The 17,769-nt window shown below is 37.8% G+C and overlaps 4 protein-coding genes across 4 annotated transcripts; 2 read left to right on the top strand and 2 right to left on the bottom strand.

Moving 5' to 3' along the window:
• Nucleotides 1-9: 9 nt before the first annotated feature.
• Nucleotides 10-4,046, top strand: LOC137741525 (protochlorophyllide-dependent translocon component 52, chloroplastic). Its single transcript, XM_068481227.2, has 7 exons — nt 10-822; nt 1,589-1,776; nt 1,994-2,079; nt 2,168-2,352; nt 2,434-2,622; nt 3,001-3,188; nt 3,588-4,046. Exons 1-7 carry the CDS (start codon nt 301-303, stop codon nt 3,841-3,843), a joined length of 1,614 nt encoding a protein of 537 aa, XP_068337328.1. The 5' UTR covers nt 10-300; the 3' UTR covers nt 3,844-4,046.
• A 486-nt stretch (nt 4,047-4,532) lies between these two features.
• On the top strand, nt 4,533-6,832 carry LOC137741941 (uncharacterized). Its single transcript, XM_068481643.2, has 2 exons — nt 4,533-4,739; nt 4,840-6,832. The coding sequence occupies exon 2, from the start codon at nt 4,879-4,881 to the stop codon at nt 6,562-6,564; it is 1,686 nt and encodes a 561-aa protein (XP_068337744.1). The 5' UTR covers nt 4,533-4,739; nt 4,840-4,878; the 3' UTR covers nt 6,565-6,832.
• Nucleotides 6,833-7,056: 224 nt separating this feature from the next.
• On the bottom strand, nt 7,057-10,893 carry LOC137741942 (cytokinin riboside 5'-monophosphate phosphoribohydrolase LOG8). The gene is made up of 7 exons (XM_068481644.2): nt 10,727-10,893; nt 10,480-10,577; nt 10,256-10,286; nt 10,030-10,129; nt 9,735-9,805; nt 7,620-7,763; nt 7,057-7,278 (listed from the first exon to the last, which is right to left on the bottom strand). Exons 1-7 carry the CDS (start codon nt 10,820-10,822, stop codon nt 7,201-7,203), a joined length of 618 nt encoding a protein of 205 aa, XP_068337745.1. The 5' UTR covers nt 10,823-10,893; the 3' UTR covers nt 7,057-7,200.
• Nucleotides 10,894-13,540: 2,647 nt separating this feature from the next.
• LOC137743461 (alpha/beta-Hydrolases superfamily protein) lies at nt 13,541-17,305 on the bottom strand. Its single transcript, XM_068483356.2, has 8 exons — nt 16,949-17,305; nt 16,122-16,214; nt 15,459-15,670; nt 15,216-15,360; nt 15,057-15,129; nt 14,512-14,658; nt 14,284-14,409; nt 13,541-13,951 (listed from the first exon to the last, which is right to left on the bottom strand). Exons 1-8 carry the CDS (start codon nt 17,194-17,196, stop codon nt 13,862-13,864), a joined length of 1,134 nt encoding a protein of 377 aa, XP_068339457.1. The 5' UTR covers nt 17,197-17,305; the 3' UTR covers nt 13,541-13,861.
• Nucleotides 17,306-17,769: the final 464 nt, after the last annotated feature.

Here is a 17,769-nt window from a genome sequence, read left to right as displayed (position 1 = left end):
CGTACCGTTCGTTGCATAGAGTTAATTATTTTGCTAAAATCATCACCTAAAAAATAAAAGAAATACGGAAAAACAGAAAAGGAACAAAACATTATGTGGTTGGGCATGCATTGAATAGCAAACTGAAACATTATAACCGGTTAAGCCTTGAACCACTTGTCATGTTATCCACTTCAATAGACAAAATTCTCATCCCAAATCTGAACCTCAAGTTTCTTTTTACTGCATGCCAAGTTCAAAGCTTTACACTTTTGAGCCTCCAAGTTCTTACCTTGTTGAGCTCCACACGTGGCAGCAGCCATGGAAGCTCTGAGAATTTTATCTCTTCCCTCACTGCAACTTCCCACCAAATTTGACAAATCCCAACCCAGAAAACTTACTCTATCTGGATTTAACCCACACCCCACTTCATCTTTTTCGCCGTTTCAAAGAACCGCATCATCAGCGTTCAAGACTTTCACCGCCGTACAATCCTCTGTTTCGACCGAGCCTGCAAACCCACCCGACCCATCACTCCAAAACCCGACCCAGGAGGAGAAATTCGACTGGTACGCCCAATGGTATCCGTTGATGCCGGTTTGTGATCTCGATAAGAGGGTCCCTCATGGAAAGAAGGTTTTGGGGATAGACGTGGTGGTGTGGTGGGACCGGAACGAGAGTGCTTGGAAGGTGTTCGATGATGCTTGTCCGCACAGGTTGGCGCCGTTGTCGGAAGGGAGGATTGATCAGTGGGGCAGGTTGCAGTGCGTCTATCACGGTTGGTGTTTTAATGGTTCCGGCGACTGCAAGTTCATCCCTCAAGCACCGACTGATGGCCCTCCGGTAAATAATCCTTGACTGAAAACCTTCATGCAAGTAAGATATAGATATAGGTACAGCTAGTTGTTATGGTAAACCTTTGTACAAGTTAATTAGATAGACTGCTAGAGATGTCAAACAGTACCGTAGATTTGCATAAAAAGTATGCTTTTGGTCACTGTAGTTTCGGCGAATTTTCCACTTTGATTCCTGTAGTTTCAGTTGTTGTGATTTGACGTCTTTGTGTTGTAGTTTTACTAATTGTTGCAGTTCAAGGATGATGGCTTAATTATGTTAGATTTTCAACGGAATTAGCGCATGAAACACCTTCAAAAAGTCTAATTTTTCCTTTATATATGACGATTGTATACTAATTATGTCGAAAAAAGGACACAATGAAAGTCATTGGCCTTCAATTGTAACAATTACACTACTCTTGGTGCCTAGAACGGGAAGGGATAATTTCCTTCGTGATTAATCCATCTAATTCCTCGACTATGACAAAGTTGGAAGTTGGGGTTTATTTCTTATTTCAGCATTCGTAGAATCTAGCGAGTTATCATCCAATCCTAGGCACGAACTGTGGTCTTCCTAAACTATAGGGATTAAATCACGTCAATTGAAACTATTGGGACCAATTTTAAAGAACTTTAAATAAATAATAGTAATCCAAGTTTGAATCGAAACTCTTCTCTTGTTCTTGCAGAAGTGGTTCTATGGCAATAAACTTTATGCTGTGCATGGTTTGTAGTTTAAATGAGATGATAGGGATGACACTTTCAACTTGCAGATTCACACGAATAAGAAAGCATGTGTAGCCGCTTATCCAACCACCGTGCAAAATGGCATTGTGTGGTTTTGGCCAAATTCCGATCCTCAATACAAAGATGTTCTTGCAGAGAAAAAACCTCCCTACATACCCGAACTAGATGATCCATCGTATAGTGGTCCAATGGGAAACAGAGAGATTCCTTACGGGTATGTAAAGATACTTTTTTCTACCAGTTCTGATATGAAACTATTTTTCTACTGAGGCATAATGCTCCTTTATAAGAAACCTTGTGAATCTGCATCCAGGTCTTATTTCATATTTCATGTCCAAGAACTTTTAGGTGTATGGATCTGAAATATTGAATTTTCATTTTTCAGCTTTTCCTCTTAATAACTTTGCTTAATATCAATATTGCAATTCCAGGTACGAGGTCTTGATTGAAAATCTTATGGACCCTGCTCATGTTCCATATGCACATTATGGAATAATGCAAACGAGACAACCCAAAGGCAAATACTAGTTTATGCATCACTTTCATGAAGTTAATTTCACTTTGTATAGGAGGTTCAGGATGATTTACAGTTCATTTCTTTACAGAGAAAGCTGACAGAGAAGGGGGTAGACCATTGGATTTGAGTGTTGAGAAGTTAGACATTAATGGTTTCATCGCAAAGCAGGAATGGGGTCGGAGTAAATTTTTGCCACCATGTGTGTTCTACGCTTCTCCACTTGCTCCGCTTGACCAGGGTAATGGGGCTGCATCATCAGCTGAAACCAAAAAGGTAGAACATTCTGTTTTTGTTCAAATCCTTTATGTTTTAATCCTTTTGTACATCTCTTTATGTGTATGGTGATTTGTGTAGGTGTCATCGGCCCAGCGGAGAATTCTTCTAATTTTTATTTGTATCCCAGTTAGTCCGGGTAATAGCAGGTTGATATGGACCTTCCCAAGAAACTTCGGCATTTGGATTGATAAGATTGTTCCGCGGTGGATGTTTCATATTGGACAAAATCTGATTCTGGACTCCGATTTATATCTTCTTCATGTTGAGGTGACTTTTAACTCTTGATGGTAGGTTTAAAAATTAGGGAACTTTAACCAAAAGCTCCCGGTATTGTGCACTTCAACAAAAAACCACATTTTTACTCTAAAAGTCAATCCTAGTACTATTCACATACAACAACTTTTTGTCCTTTTCGTTAAAACTCAAAGTTTTCAAGTCCTTTTCATTAGTTTTCCTTAAAAATTATCTTGCTTTTCACTTGCTGAATGTGTAAGATGTTACTTTTTCAGTTGAGGCTTTTCTTCTGAACAATAAGAAAAACATTCTATTGAGTTAAAGTGTGCAGCTGCATGACCACGGAATAAGAGTCTTTAGTGGATCTCTTATCGCACTTATTCTTGCCTGAGTCTTGAGTTCTTCGTACAGGAACGTAAGATAATGGAAGCTGGCCCAGCCCAGTGGCAAAAAGCATGTTTTGTGCCAACAAAGTCAGATGCCCTTGTGGTTGGTTTCAGAAAATGGTTAAACAAGTATGCTGGCGGTCAGGTAGATTGGAGAGGCAAGTTCAGTGGGGCTCTTCCCCCCACTCCTCCTAGAGAACAGTTGCTGGACAGGTAACTTTCACATAGTTTTGAAGCAGGATTCAAACAACAAATTGATTACTTAGTTTCAGAAAATTAGAACAGTTTATATGGGAAATTCTGATGGCATCAAAGTAGATCATAGCGGTCTTGAAAATATGCTAAAATTTGGTGTTCCTGCAACTTTTACAAACCAGATCTGTTATAACACACCTTCAAGCATCTCTCAGTTTGTTCTTCGAATGTTCAGGCCAGCAAAAGATATAGAAATTTCCAGCACACATTCGAAAATTTTGGGTTTATTAGTTGAATGCAAGCATTTGCCTTGCCAGGTTGTGTCATGGCCATAAGAACTAAGTTGGAGAGTGTTAAAACTTAAAAGTCCTCTTATTGTTGAATGATCACTGACAGGTTTTTGCACAACCTTTTCAGGTACTGGTCCCATGTGGTAAATTGCAGCAGTTGCAGTGCCGGATACAAAGGTCTGAAAGTGCTCGAAGTTGTATTGCAGTTTGTTGCTTTTGCTTTAGTGGGAATTGTTGCCGCAACCAAGCAGGCTGCCATATCAGTGGCTGCAAGAACTACGCTCGTTGCAGCAGCTATACTATCATTTGCAGCTTCAAAATGGTTGGCTTACTTTATCTACAAACAGTTTCACTTTCATGACTACAACCATGCTTTCCGGTGATCTGGTTATCTTCACTCACCGTGCATTTAGCTTAATACGACAATAAACACCCCGCGGGCGTGGGGTAATGTAATTATGATACATATGTGATCCGAATGCATGTAAACTTAACAATGTTGAGCATGAGTTTGTACACTATACAAAGTATCATGTTAATGTCAATGTTCTATTGGGTAATGTGGATCATCTCTCAGTTTGGTAAATGGTTGCATTCCGTATCGGGAGAACGTCTCGTTTCATATACCCCGAATCTCACATCACCGATTCCGTGGGAAGATCTTGGATAGTCAAGTGACGTTTAGTAGTCGAGCATTCGACTTTAACCAACACTTTTTGAACAAAATCTTGCACGATTTTACGAGGTCTTGCTTAGGCCCAAACAAAAAAGTATGGTTAAATTTTAGGCCCTCTCAAATCCATGCATCCAAAAGGGCCCTAACAAAAGTACTTGTCCTACGAAACGACCGACGCGGGCAAATGCAGAGCAGTGCAAAGTGGAACATTCACAAAGACAAGCAAACTAACCAACAGCTCCCTTCCTGTCTAAAAGTTTTTCAATGTGATCGGTACATAGAATATCACGTGTTATTATATAAATAATAAAATATATATGTTAAAAAATTAATAATTTTAAAATTAAAATTTTTAACCATTTATATAAAAATACAATGCACCACCGTTTTACAGTCAGAACGAAAAATTTCTCATCCCTGTCGCTTGCAACTGAAGCTCCGCAAGTCCAACGCACTCATTCACTTCCTCACTCCAAATCTGTCACGCGCGACATTAACAGCCGACCCACCGTCCTCAAAACAAATGTAAACAAAAAAACCAGTGAAGTAAAACTAAAGTCACACACTTTGGTGTCTATCTCTGCAGATCTCCATTAATCAACTGTAAGTAAATCCCCAGCTCCAAATCTCTGCTTTCTTTCCCCATTCATTTTTCTTCCACTTTCTCTAAAAACCCATCATTTTTTTTTCATGCATTCATAAGATCTGATCGGTTTTCCCACCTGGGTTTTCTCGAGAACTCATGAAAGAATCGAATCCGGCCACCGAGCCCTTCGGGCAAAACATCATCAAACTCATCAGCAATCTCTGTTTCTCAGTTTTTGTCTTTTCGGTGCTTATAATTACTGTAATTGCCATCACCTACCAACCCCCAGATCCATGGCTGGAGTCAGCTCCGGCCTTAACAAAACTCTTCACCGATTCCGAGAACGCCACTTTCAAAGATGACAACTCTGTCCTCACAACCGGCGAGGATTTACCTCTTGCCCCCGCCGTGTCCCCGGTTTCTTCGGGTTTTGCAGTCATTACGGAGTCTGTGATTGCGAAAGCCGAGGCCAAGGTCTCTAATTCGACTAATTCGACCCTGTCGGACGGGTTGAATTGTGAGGATTTGGAGAGAGTGAATTGCTCTGACCCACGGGCTTTGATTGCGGTGGAGAGATTTAATTTGAGGTGGTTTAAGAACATTGTGTTCTTGGAGTATCAAACGCCGGTTAATGGGTCGAAAGCGGATGAATGCGATGTGTTGTGGAAGTTTAGGAACAAAAAGGAGAAGTCTTGGAGGAAGTATAGGGATTTTAGGAGGTTTAAGCTCGGATTCGGGGTGAATTGTACTTATAAGGTGGTGCACGCCGGAAGGTGGCATTCGGGTATTAATGGGAGGAGAGCGAGCAGGATTAGTAGTAATGGCACCAGGGGTGGTGGGAAGGCTAGAATCACCCCACCAGTTCGTGATGAACAGATCAATGATACGATCCCTAGCTTGGGATCGGATAAGAATTTTAGGAGGGGGAGGTACTTGTACTATTCGCGCGGAGGGGATTATTGCAAGGGGATGAACCAGTTCCAATGGAGTTTCTTGTGTGGTTTAGGTGAGGCTATGTATTTGAACAGGACATTTGTGATGGATTTGAGTGTCTGCTTGGCGGGGAGTTATACTCTGAGTAATAAAGATGAGGAAGGGAAAGATTTTCGGTATTACTTTGATTATGAACATCTCAAGGAAACCGCCTCAATTGTGGATGAGGATGAATTTCTGCGGGATTGGAAGAAGTGGGATCGGATCCATAAGAAGAAAGTGCCCATTAAGAAGGTCGCGAGCCATAAGGTGACGCCAATGCAGCTCAAGAAAGAGAGGAGCACTATTATATGGAGGCAGTTTGATGGTCCGGAGCCAGAAAATTACTGGTACAGGGTGTGTGAAGGACAGGCTGCTAAGTACGTTCAGAGGCCGTGGCATGCCTTGTGGAAATCGAAGAGATTGATGAATATTGTTACGGAGATCAGCGGGCGGATGGACTGGGATTTTGATGCTGTTCATGTTGTGCGAGGAGAGAAGGCGCAGAATAAGCAGCTTTGGCCTCACCTTGATTATGATACGTCCCCAGACATGCTTCTTAACAAGGTCAAGACGATGGTGCAGCCTTGGAGGAATCTGTATATAGCCACTAACGAACGGTTCTACAATTACTTTGATAAACTGAGGTCTCAGTACAAAGTTCATTTGCTTGATGACTACAAAGAACTTTGGAGTAACACGAGTGAGTGGTACAATGAGACTAGCAATTTAAACAACGGGCGACCAGTTGAGTTCGATGGATACATGAGGGTTGAAGTGGATACCGAGGTTCTTTACAGGGCAAAGACGCGTGTGGAAACATTCTATAATTTGACGGCAGATTGCAAGGACGGAATCAACACATGCTGACCAGGTTGGAGAAACATCTAGTTCCCTATTCCATATTTTGATTCACTTTTTGAATGATACAGTTGAATTCGTGTGAGGCTTATTGCTGTTATTTGCTTGTTCTTCTATTATATTGGATGTTGGAATTTCTTATTGATCACAGAAAAGTCTATATATGTTGTATAATAGATTCAACTCATTTTGTTTTTCACATCAATTTTATCTCTTACAAGTTGTAGTCGATTCCATTGAACAAAAAATTGAATTGAAAAGTGGAGTCGAAGGTTTAGATCGATGCAACACATTTAGATTTTCATTTCAACCTGCAGATTTTGAAACTTCTTTCATCGGTTTAACTCCAAAACTCCTCATGTAGCTTTAAATGCTATACTTTTTTCTTCAATGCCATATCGTTCCTTAAAGCCATCGTTGGCGTCCATAGTTTTACAGAATGCTTAAACAGGTTATAGTGTTATGCATACGGGAATGAAGAATTATGGTTTAAGAGGCACATTTGTTACTGCATATGGTAGGAAATACTATATATATATATCAGTTACATCCCAATCTTAAAGAGGAAGATTAAATTTCAGAAAATCAAATATAACTAAATTCAACCCTTGCTTTTTATCTAAACCAATTCATTTGTAAAGTCAGTCATAGATCATTTGCATGGTTTTCTTCGACTTTCCAGTTTTGGGTTGGAGCCACTTGATTATGCAAAGGTATGTATTCCTGCAGAAATAAATAAAAACATGAACCTCTTTTAGGGTGAAAGGCGATGTAAACAAGCTATGTTTGTAACTTCATTTTCCCATCAAAGGTGTTTTCACATTGAAGTAGTTTTGGGGTGGGAATGATTTTGTAAGGGCTAAAAGTGCTTTCAAATGATCAAAAAAGTGGTTTTTTGGCGCTGTACAAGGAAACACCAAGAAGGAAGTACTTCCGATATTATTTATTAAATATTTGTTGAGCTTTTATGAGAAGTATTTATGAGCAGAAGTATTTTCTACAAAAGCAAACTAAAACAGGAATTTGATATGGAACAGTTTAAAAGCAGAGAGTGATATCAGTACCTCCATCTTCTGTATCAGCTCTGTGGCAGTTTTTGCAGATATGACAATATTCCTAGCAGATAAAGTGATAAATCCCTCTTCCACACCTTTGTCAAACAGACGAAGCAAGCAATCATAATACCCATCAATGTTCAAAAGACCCACCTGATTTGCAGACAAAAATATGTGGTATAGTGGTTAAAATGTTAATGTCTTTTTTCTAGAAAATTGGTTCATACGTTAAGGTCCAAGTTACAAACTCAAAAGTGACATAAAGTTGGTGGATTAATATGATTTTAAAAGGTGAAATGTCCTTTTCCCAATGCTTTTTTTTTTTTTCAACTTTTGTCCCATCATTTTTACAACAACATACGAGTGTGAAACGATTGTAATGACAAAGGGCGTGCTTCTAACGATTTGTCAAGGGAAAGAGTAAGCCTCAATCATATTATATATAGGTTTAAAAATGGTTACCAAGTCTTATCATGGCCATCCATGTCACACATCCATATGGCTATCAATCTAAAAACAAAGATCTGACTTATACCCACATACAGCTAAGTACTTGCTAGCTAATTCGGATGGATGACAGTTAAGAAAGAGGAGTATTAGGGTAAGTGGCGCGTTGGCACGTGAGTAGTTTTTGACCTTAAGATGCACCTAGATCTTTTAGTAAAACTGACGCGTATATATGATTGGAAATTGTGCACACATTCAAAGCAATCAAGATTCATTTAGAAATTGGAAGCTTTATTATTAGTTTTGAAGATTCTATTGTTTTATCACAAATGATAAGACAGTGAAATATTTGCGCGTGAGCACCTTTTGACTCTAGAGAAATGATAAGAAGATTTTTAAAATGTAATTCTCTGATACCTCACAATTTAACTTTAATTTTCATACCAACATTATAAAATAGTATGTTAAAAACATGAAGTGATCAAAGATCCATGCAGAGTACTATTGAAAGAAAATATAAATTATTAGCAATTGTAAGCAGATCAAAAGCGACTAACCACAGCAAAATTCATCGAGAAATTGAAAGCTCTATCACCTAAGATCCAGTTCCCTCCATTGCATAGAATGCGGAATGATTTTTCCCACTCAGATCAATAGATTATTTCACTTGGATGCCATCATACAATTTTCAATTCAAGAAGCCTAGCAGCTTACGGGGTGAATATGCATGTTGAAAGAAGATGGGGAGAGCTAGCTAGGCAGCGGAGGGCATCATTGTGGTGGATGCAAAGTGGTTAATGCACTACATGAATGTGTAGTGTGGGGTTCTTAGGCGTTAGGACCATTAGAATGACCCTTTTTATGATCATTTCAAATAAAAAACTTAATATAATACCAAGAAATTTTCAATTTTAATGAACTTCCACATGCTTGATTAATTAATACAATTATAAATGTGACTTGCAAGTGATTGCACATGTTTGAAATTTACATTAACACATTATATCGATGAATAAAATGTTATACGGTTCTTTGTCACAAAAAGAACATACCAATTTCTATTTTCTTTTTCCAAATTTGGTGAGAAAATTTGGATAATGGTTAAGATTAAAGCAAGTTCAGAGTTCAACTCTCTTATGTTTAACATTAATTTAACACAAAATTACTTCATAAAGATAACTAGATTTTTAAACGCTTACATGAATTCCTTTCGTGCGTACGATAAGATAGCGAGGGGGAATCTAATTGTTTTTTACAATCATTTTGAAGTTGAAAATTTGTACGAGTTATTTAAATTTTCCAAATATCTGAGTAAACAATAATATCATTGAGGATGCCTATTTTTTAGGGTTATTCGCGTCCTATGGCTCATGCAATCAATTATATATGCTAATTAAATCCAATAATTCTTCTTAGGTTATTAGATAGCTAGTAGATCCCAACAAAAAGTTACGACTTTTAACTACTCTGGAGACTATTTACTTAAATTATATTTAACAAATTCGTGAAATGATTCTTTATAATTGAATTATTACGTAAGTGTTTGATTAACGAGTTTATTTCTATTAGTTACACAACATATAATCTACAAATGTGGGCTAAATAAATAAACTCCCTAGCATTTTCCCTTTTGCCCTAAAATAATAAGAGGAAACACTTAATATATATTAAACTTACTGGTTTATTATGGATTCCAAGCTGAGACCATGTTATCATCTCAAGCAACTCTTCCATGGTTCCATACCCACCTAGTTATTCGCAGATATCCAAAATCCAGGCAAATAAAGAATTAATTACTAATGAAATGCATGGTATATATATATCATGTATACAGTTTAACAATTAATTTATTAATTACCAGAAGTTTAGAGATACTGTTGTAATCGTAACTTTAATTAGTTTGTTGCTGGTTATAATTCAAATTAAAGTTGTTAATAATGAAGGAAAGCACATGATATATGTGTATATTTACCAGGCAATGCAATGAAAGCATCAGCTCGACGAGCCATCTCAGCCTTTCTTTCATGCATGTTCGATACAACCAATACTTCTCCTACTGAATTGCCTGATATCTAAATAACATTCAATCACAACACAAAACAATAATCATCAGTTAGCATATGTATTATACGCACACAGAAAAACTAGGAGAGTTGGGGGGGGGGGGGGGGGGGGAGAGAGAGAGAGAGAGAGAGAACCTCAAGTGGAATTAGGGCTGTTGGGATTACTCTAGCCAAAGCCAAAAAGAAGAACATTAATCACTTGATTAATTAATTAAAGATTCGCAAATTGTACTAGCTAAGCATATCTTTAAAATCCAAACTCTTGTTTTTATAATTTTCATGCTAATAATATAGTTTGAGGTAGTTATTATGAAGGACTATTGTTAATTACTTGATCATCCTCATTGGTTAGTTCTTACCCAAGAACATGACATCCGCCATCATAAACTGTTTGAGAAACCAACCCCATCAACCCTACACTTCCTCCTCCATACACCAATTCCATCTTCCTCTCCACCTACAAAATTAATCGATTAACTAAAAACCCTTGCAGTTAAAACCCTCAAATCCATCAAGCAAATTCACAATAAGTACACAAAAAAATTTAATTAAATAATTAACCAGTGTGTTTTATCAGCTATATATATCGAGGTTATAAGTACCAACCAGTTCTTTCCCAAGTTGAAGAGCTGCATCACTGAATATCTTTCTGTGCCCGGAATTACTCCCACAAAATACACACACCGTTTTGAACTTACCCATTAATTCTTTCTGCTGAATAAGTCGCAGGCCCTCTAACAATAAGAAGTATACCTATCTCCACACACACACACACACACACATATATATACTCGATTTAACAATCCTGTACTGTGGAACTTGCATGACACGTGAGAGGTGATGTTAACTGATTGGTGCATATATAGGCCCCATGTATATGAAAATAATGCAAGTATTGTTCAATTTTCAGTCAAACAAGATTCTGCCTTTCTTTCAATCTCTTGTATTCTATATCTCATTTGTGTTTGGTGGGTGCACCAATAATATATTCCCTTCTCGATCTGCACCTTCATAGAATTTATGTAGAGGAGATTCATCGCGTACTTTGATTTGGAAAAATCTTATTTGATCAACTAATTAAGCTCTTTTATTGTATTCAAATACCAAATGTTGAACTCGTTGATTCTCTTTTCATCAACTATATTGGAAGATGTTTGAAGTTAGAAAACTCACTCTTAATTGAAGAAAAAAATATAATCTCTTTTGTTATTTGGTGATAGTTAAGTCGTACCCTCTTTCGCCTCGCTTATATAAAAATGAAAATATTTATAAAATTACATTTTAATATGATATGGTCTTTTGGCAGACCCATCTACTGGCTAAAAACATATTGACTCAATCGTATTAACTAGTTTAAATGGTATACCTTAATACCTTTTAGTTTTTCATCCTATTGCTTGTTACAACTTTGGGTTTAGTTATGATCATGCTTCAATCCTACTTGATAAACTTCATGATTATGGTGCTTAATCCCGTTGTATAATTTGCAATGCATGCATGGTTCTCACAAGTAGATGTTTTCTTCAATCCAATATAGGGCAAGGTAATTTGAAGCAAAAATGAAATTTTTGTTATGAATATGGAGAGCAACTTACATCGATCATAATGTCATAGTAGTAGTTTACCCAATGCATAGATAAGTTTCTCTCATGAATCCTTAAGAACCACATATAGCTCCCATTGCTTGAAATACTTACCAACTTTTTTCTTTTAATATCTTATACTAAATGATCAATGGTGCACACTTGGGCCTTGACCATCCATGATTTAATTACGATAGGCATGATATTAAAATAGGGGAAGAGATCTTCTCCAGATCTCTTCCACTAAGGTCATCGGATAAAATGATCTGAGCCTTCCAAATTTCATTGAACAACAGCAACAACAAAGTCTTTTCCCATTAAATGGAGTCGGCTATATGAATCCTAGAACGCTATTGCGCTCGGTTCTGTGTCCTTCCAAAGGGTTATGTGTCCTTCCAAATTTCATCCGACAGCCAAAAATTATCACAGCTTTTAAGGGATCAAAACAGGTGGGCCATTGGATGAATTTTGGAAGGCCCGGATCACTTGATCTGGTGACCTTGGTGGAAGAGATTCAGAGATGATCTCTTTCCCTCAAATGGTGTTCAAGCGTGCATTATTTATGATGATAATGTACAATCATCGTGAGCCCACAACGGGGATTTAATTGAAGAAAATATTTTTGCTCACCAGTCTAAAGTGAAGGTGATGCTCATTATCTTATTTTTTTTATCGTTTGATGAGCATCACCATCACTTAATTAGGATAGTGGCAAAAATGGCCTCCTAATTAAAACGGAACTGGATCCCCTCCTGAGCAAAAGGATCTGGGGCATTGAAATTGATCCAACAGCTGTAATTATTATAACTTTTAGAGGAGCTCATTTTTTGTAGCCGTTGAATCAAATTTCAACGGTTCAGATCCTTTGCTCAAGAAGCTTTGCCTCCTAAGATCAGGAGGAGATCCGGTTCCAAATAAAACAGATCTCTCTTGTGCTTTATTATGATTATGATGCTTGACTAATCATGTTGAATTGCCTTTGGGCTCTGGCAGGCTACCTATAAAGAAATGTAAAACAAAGAACAAAGGCAGGAACCAAAAGAATTCACTTTTCTTTTTTGTTAGGATTGTGGAAGTCGACGTTCCATAACAAATTCATTGTCATTAACTGACAATGAAATGGACAATTTTTCGGCGTGGAACAGCTTTTCACGTCCTCACAGGTCTGTCCGAGGAGTACCGTCATAAGCATGAGCGGCCTCCTCATGAGTCATGATCAATCTTTTTTAGTTGGGGTTGGAAGACATACAGTAAAAACAAGGACACATGAAGACATGTTGGTGAAATGTCTCTGGCTTAATTTTGTCTATTTTTTTCATTTTATTATGAAGCGTTATTGCTGACTTTATGGCATTTGAATCCTTGAGAGTCTGCATGGATCGTAGTTTTCAAGTGGGAAAAGAAAATAATAGAGGGGACAGTAAAAAGCAAGCACAAAAGACTAGGATCAATGCAATTCGAATGATTGATATAATGACTCAGTTTGTCTTAATTGTATTATACTCTTGTGTCCTGTGAGTCCAAGATGCCATGCTTTAACAGGACAGAAACAGTAAAACGCCAGATATATGCATCCTAATATGATCTTAACTCTTCAAGTGTTCAAATCATCATGTTAGGGACTAACAATCGGGTACTAATTTGAGTGCTAATGAGCATTTATTTTGTTTCTATGAACGGCTCTGCAGGAGAGATTCTGTCGTGTCATCGCCCGACGACACTCCATACTTTTTTCTCCTACAGATGACATTCAAGCAAACCTATCAACATTGTTTGGAAATAAAAAGAACAACAAAAAATCCCTTAATGTGATTGTAAAATATACACAAAAAACCCCTTAATGTGAATCTTGATATTATATCATTGACTGAAGAGCTGTAAACAGCCATTTTACAAATGTTATTACAAAGAGTGAAAGCTAATGAAAACTTCGCATTTTTGGTAAAGAGTACTGTACAACTTGAAAGTGTAAACACTAATGGTGGCATGCCGAGTTCCAGCAACACTCTATTAGAATGCCACGCCATGACCCCGTTAATAAAACGTCAAAATCAATTGCAATCAACGTCGTCAGCTATTGCTTCTGGGGAGTAATGGCCTCCAAAAAATCAGCATCTTTGATACACAAAGAAACTGCAACGGGGTGACACGCTATGCATCAGGTAGTCGTGGAAATGCTGGCAGGGAGCGCAGCGTGGCGTGCCACAAATGATTCAATCAGCGGATTTACAAGGTCAGGTGCTTCATCCTTCAGATCAGACACATTAACAAATTACAAAATCAGTATTTGTTGTCAATGGGAACATTGTCAGTGTTTTTTCTAATCAAGGTCTTATGTGGGTGATTAATTATATCTGCTAATAGTTAAACGCTAGGAAGTCTTTTCCCTATGCATCTACATTTGGACTACCAAAAACAGTTTCTCCAAGTCCTTCGGATTTTAGCATGCGATACAGAACCACATTGCATAGTCCATGAACCGTCACAAAAACATTTTAAATGACTCCATTAACCTTCATGCATGCAAACTTTCCAAGAGCTAAATTATGACATCAGAATGTTTGTGAGAGAGAGAGAGACCTGAGGGCAGTGGCCAACATTAGGAAGAACAACGAAGTCTTCTACAGAATCAAATTTTCCATATTCACGTCCGAGTTCAATGGGCTCCCACGGATCCTTGTCACCCCAGCCAATCAAAACAGGGCACTGTAAAGAGAAGTGGAAAAAACAAGCTCCATACGTGTTAGTAATGGTAACTTTGATTGGTGTGACGGTTGGTACCACACTTAATCATCTGACGAGACTAACCTTCAATTGAGGCAATAGTTCCTCAGGAAGGGGGCCACCCGAATAACAAATGAACTCCAGAAACACATCTACAGCACCAGGCTCAAGTCCTGGAAGAAGGATTTTTTGAACTAGTTCCTCTGTCACTTGGGAGGTGTCGTGGTAGCACTGAAATGAAAGTTTCTGTATCAGTAACATAATCGAAGCCAAAATGGCAAGAGTGCATGTTCCTAACTTTATAGGTTCTCTAGATAATTTGGAAACAGGTTTCCCAAGGGCAGATGAAAGTTTCTGAGATGTACAATTTGTGCAGCTACATGTTGCTTTAGAGTCTATATGCACATATCTGTTTTCGCTTTGCAACAAAGTTGCAGTACAAAGACTACATTCTTTGAAAAATTCCCGTTGTCTACTTAAAAATTTCCAGTCATATGCTATGAATCTATGATTCTCAACCATGACAGACTCATTGAAACAAAACTATATTTGCTTATCAGATCACCTTGGTTAATGCACTCGTATATTATAAGCTTATGAAAAAATACAATCTCGATATCGAAAAATACCTGGCTAAGGATATTCCTGACAGATTGTGGTGTGGCAACAGTTTTGAAGAAGTATTTGCCCACAGCAGTATTTCTGTCACAACAGCATGACTATCTTGAAATCCTTTTTTACACTATCGAACTCTAATATGGAAAGCAAACTACTTAATCCGCCTTTACCTCAGCAAGTTCTGAAAGGATTTGATCAATGGTCTCCCGTACCAAGGCTGCTTTGTAATATGCAGCATACGAAGAGAAATATTCAAAAGCAGTATGCCCTTGCATAACTGTGGCTCCATAACTGCTGCCTGAAGACCGACAAGTCCTATGTGAAGCCATGAAAAGCACTTGTAAGGTTAGATCTTTTTTGATATCATTCAAAAGGAAAAGTTCAGAAAGATCGAAGGCTCCAAATATCTGTACCTCCGATAGAGTTGCATATAAAGAATGCTTCACCCTTGACAACATCAGTACAAAAATCATTTAGCTGGGTGGCCCATGTCTCAAATGTATAAAACAAAGTTTCCCCAAATTGACGAGGATTTGGTTTGTCTGAGTACCCATAACCAATAAGATCGATAGAGTATACCCTGTGTGATTTTGAAAGAACTGGAAGATTTTTCCTCCAGTGATCACTGTAAAGGATAAAATGCTTATCATATGTACTGAACTTGACAAGTTAAAGCATGGGATGAAAGAGATCATGCACAAGATGAGGGTTTAAGTTCTAGATTGCAACAGAACCCAGAAATTCAGAGTTTGGTCTGTTGGTTTGTTCTTAAGCATTAACGACAGTTTCATCAGCTAATGATCTGACTTATTAAATCTAGTTAGCAACGAATTAACTCTCCCCCAGTTGTGTACAAAATAATCCTACTAGCAAACTAATAGGCAACCAATGTAAATGGTAAAACCATGTACAAGTAAATTTAATGAAACCTCATACCATGCGTCGAGCTAACAAAAATAGATATGTCTCTTGTCTCTCTGTGTGTGAAATCATGACTGTAATTAGCAATTTGTGCATGTAATACCTATAGCAATTAGTTGTCTGCTTATGAGAAGTAATATGTGGATGATGTGGACCTGTTTGCTCCAAAACCATGAATCAAAACTAATGCCGGGCCACTGTTGCCAGCATGCTGATATCGGATAGAATAACCCCTCCAGTTCCATATACTACGGCACACAGAAGAAGGATAACATTAGAAATATATTCATAAAAATTTCAAATAGTTCATATCAATTACAATTCTCACGAATTAAGGGATCAAAGATACAATGCAATGGCAACCGAAACTGGAATACTCTTTAAGGCAACATCTGTGTTCAACTCTCATTGGCGGAACCTATATTGTGCCATATATCAAGTGGGGGATCAAGAACACAAGCTTTATAAAAGCATACGAGCAACTCGATCCGGGTTCACGAGCAACTCCGGGTTCAAGTCTTACTAGAATTCCAACATGAGGCAGAGATATCTCATCCAAGTTTCTCCTTTCTTCCCACTTCTACTAGTTCATATGAGCTCCATTTACCATGGTTCGACTTAGTTTGCATATGATGGTTTAAGATTCAGCTACCTTCTGTCTCATCTTTTTTCAGTTCATACAGCTATGTATGCCGATTTTACCACAATTAAACTTAATATGCATAAATCGGAGTATAACTTATACCAAGTTCAGTCAAAAGTTATTCAGAAATTTCGTACAAAGGCTTTTTGCGGCCTACAAAATAGTTCCCTAACTAAGCTAAATTAAAGTCGTATAATTTGATGATTTGATCCCCAAAGTTCCGTTTGGTTCCCAAGAAACGGGAAACGAAGGACTTCACAAGTGCTTCAGGTATTCCTCCTTTCTGAAACCAAACAGAACCATGAAACAAATGAGTAAGAGAAACTGAAAATATGGTACCTGCTTTGAACTTGGACGTCAGACACATTGTTTACTGAAGTGATTGCTTCAGCACTTGGAGGGCTGGTCTCACCAGTTTGACCATTCAGAGAAGAAAACAGGACAGACCCGTTTGATTTAATTCCAGAAAAATTCGACAGCCTACGAGGAATCTTAACTTGATGGAGATTTTGCATGTTTCTCTGAGAGGAAAATGGTGGAAAATCCAGTTTTGACAAAGATAGAGCGGGAGAGCTGGTGCTTGCCATGGCTTTGATGTGAGAGAGAGAGAGAGAGAGAGAGAGAGAGAGAGAGAGTGATGAAGTATCAACTGAGAGTCTGAGATATGAAGCTCATATGGCAGACATAGATGATTGACTCTTGTGAAAGACAGAAAGCCAACGGTTGTCTAGGCTCGCTCCACGTACCCAATTTGCCATGTACCAATGCCATTGTCCTTATCTTATATTTAAAAGATGCAAGTTTTTGGGCTCTTCATTTCTATTCTCGAAAGTTTGATTTCATCGTCCGCTATAAATTTTTGATTGTGCTCGGAATATGGGCAATATCAAAGTGTAATTATGTTAGTGGAATGAAATTTTATTTTTAAGTTGTTAAAATTTTTAACACAATTATCTCATTAGTTTTATAATGACACAGTCATAGGTCTGTTGTTTCTAAACTTTTTGTCTTCTCTGTGTCTCTTTTATAATTTATTAACACGTGTCTTTCAACTTGACAAAAACTTAACAATGTTAACTTTATTTTTTTTTTCATTAAAATTTGAATTTCCAAAAATCCTCTGGGCACAACCACCTCAACCCCGCTGGAAAAACATAGTC

This window comes from Pyrus communis, chromosome 11, assembly GCF_041283825.1.
Source record: "Pyrus communis isolate YQ-2024b chromosome 11, ASM4128382v1, whole genome shotgun sequence".
Classification (NCBI taxonomy): domain Eukaryota; kingdom Viridiplantae; phylum Streptophyta; class Magnoliopsida; order Rosales; family Rosaceae; genus Pyrus; species Pyrus communis.
Note: the sequence above shows the minus strand (reverse complement) of the source record. Positions and strands in the feature narration are given on the sequence as shown.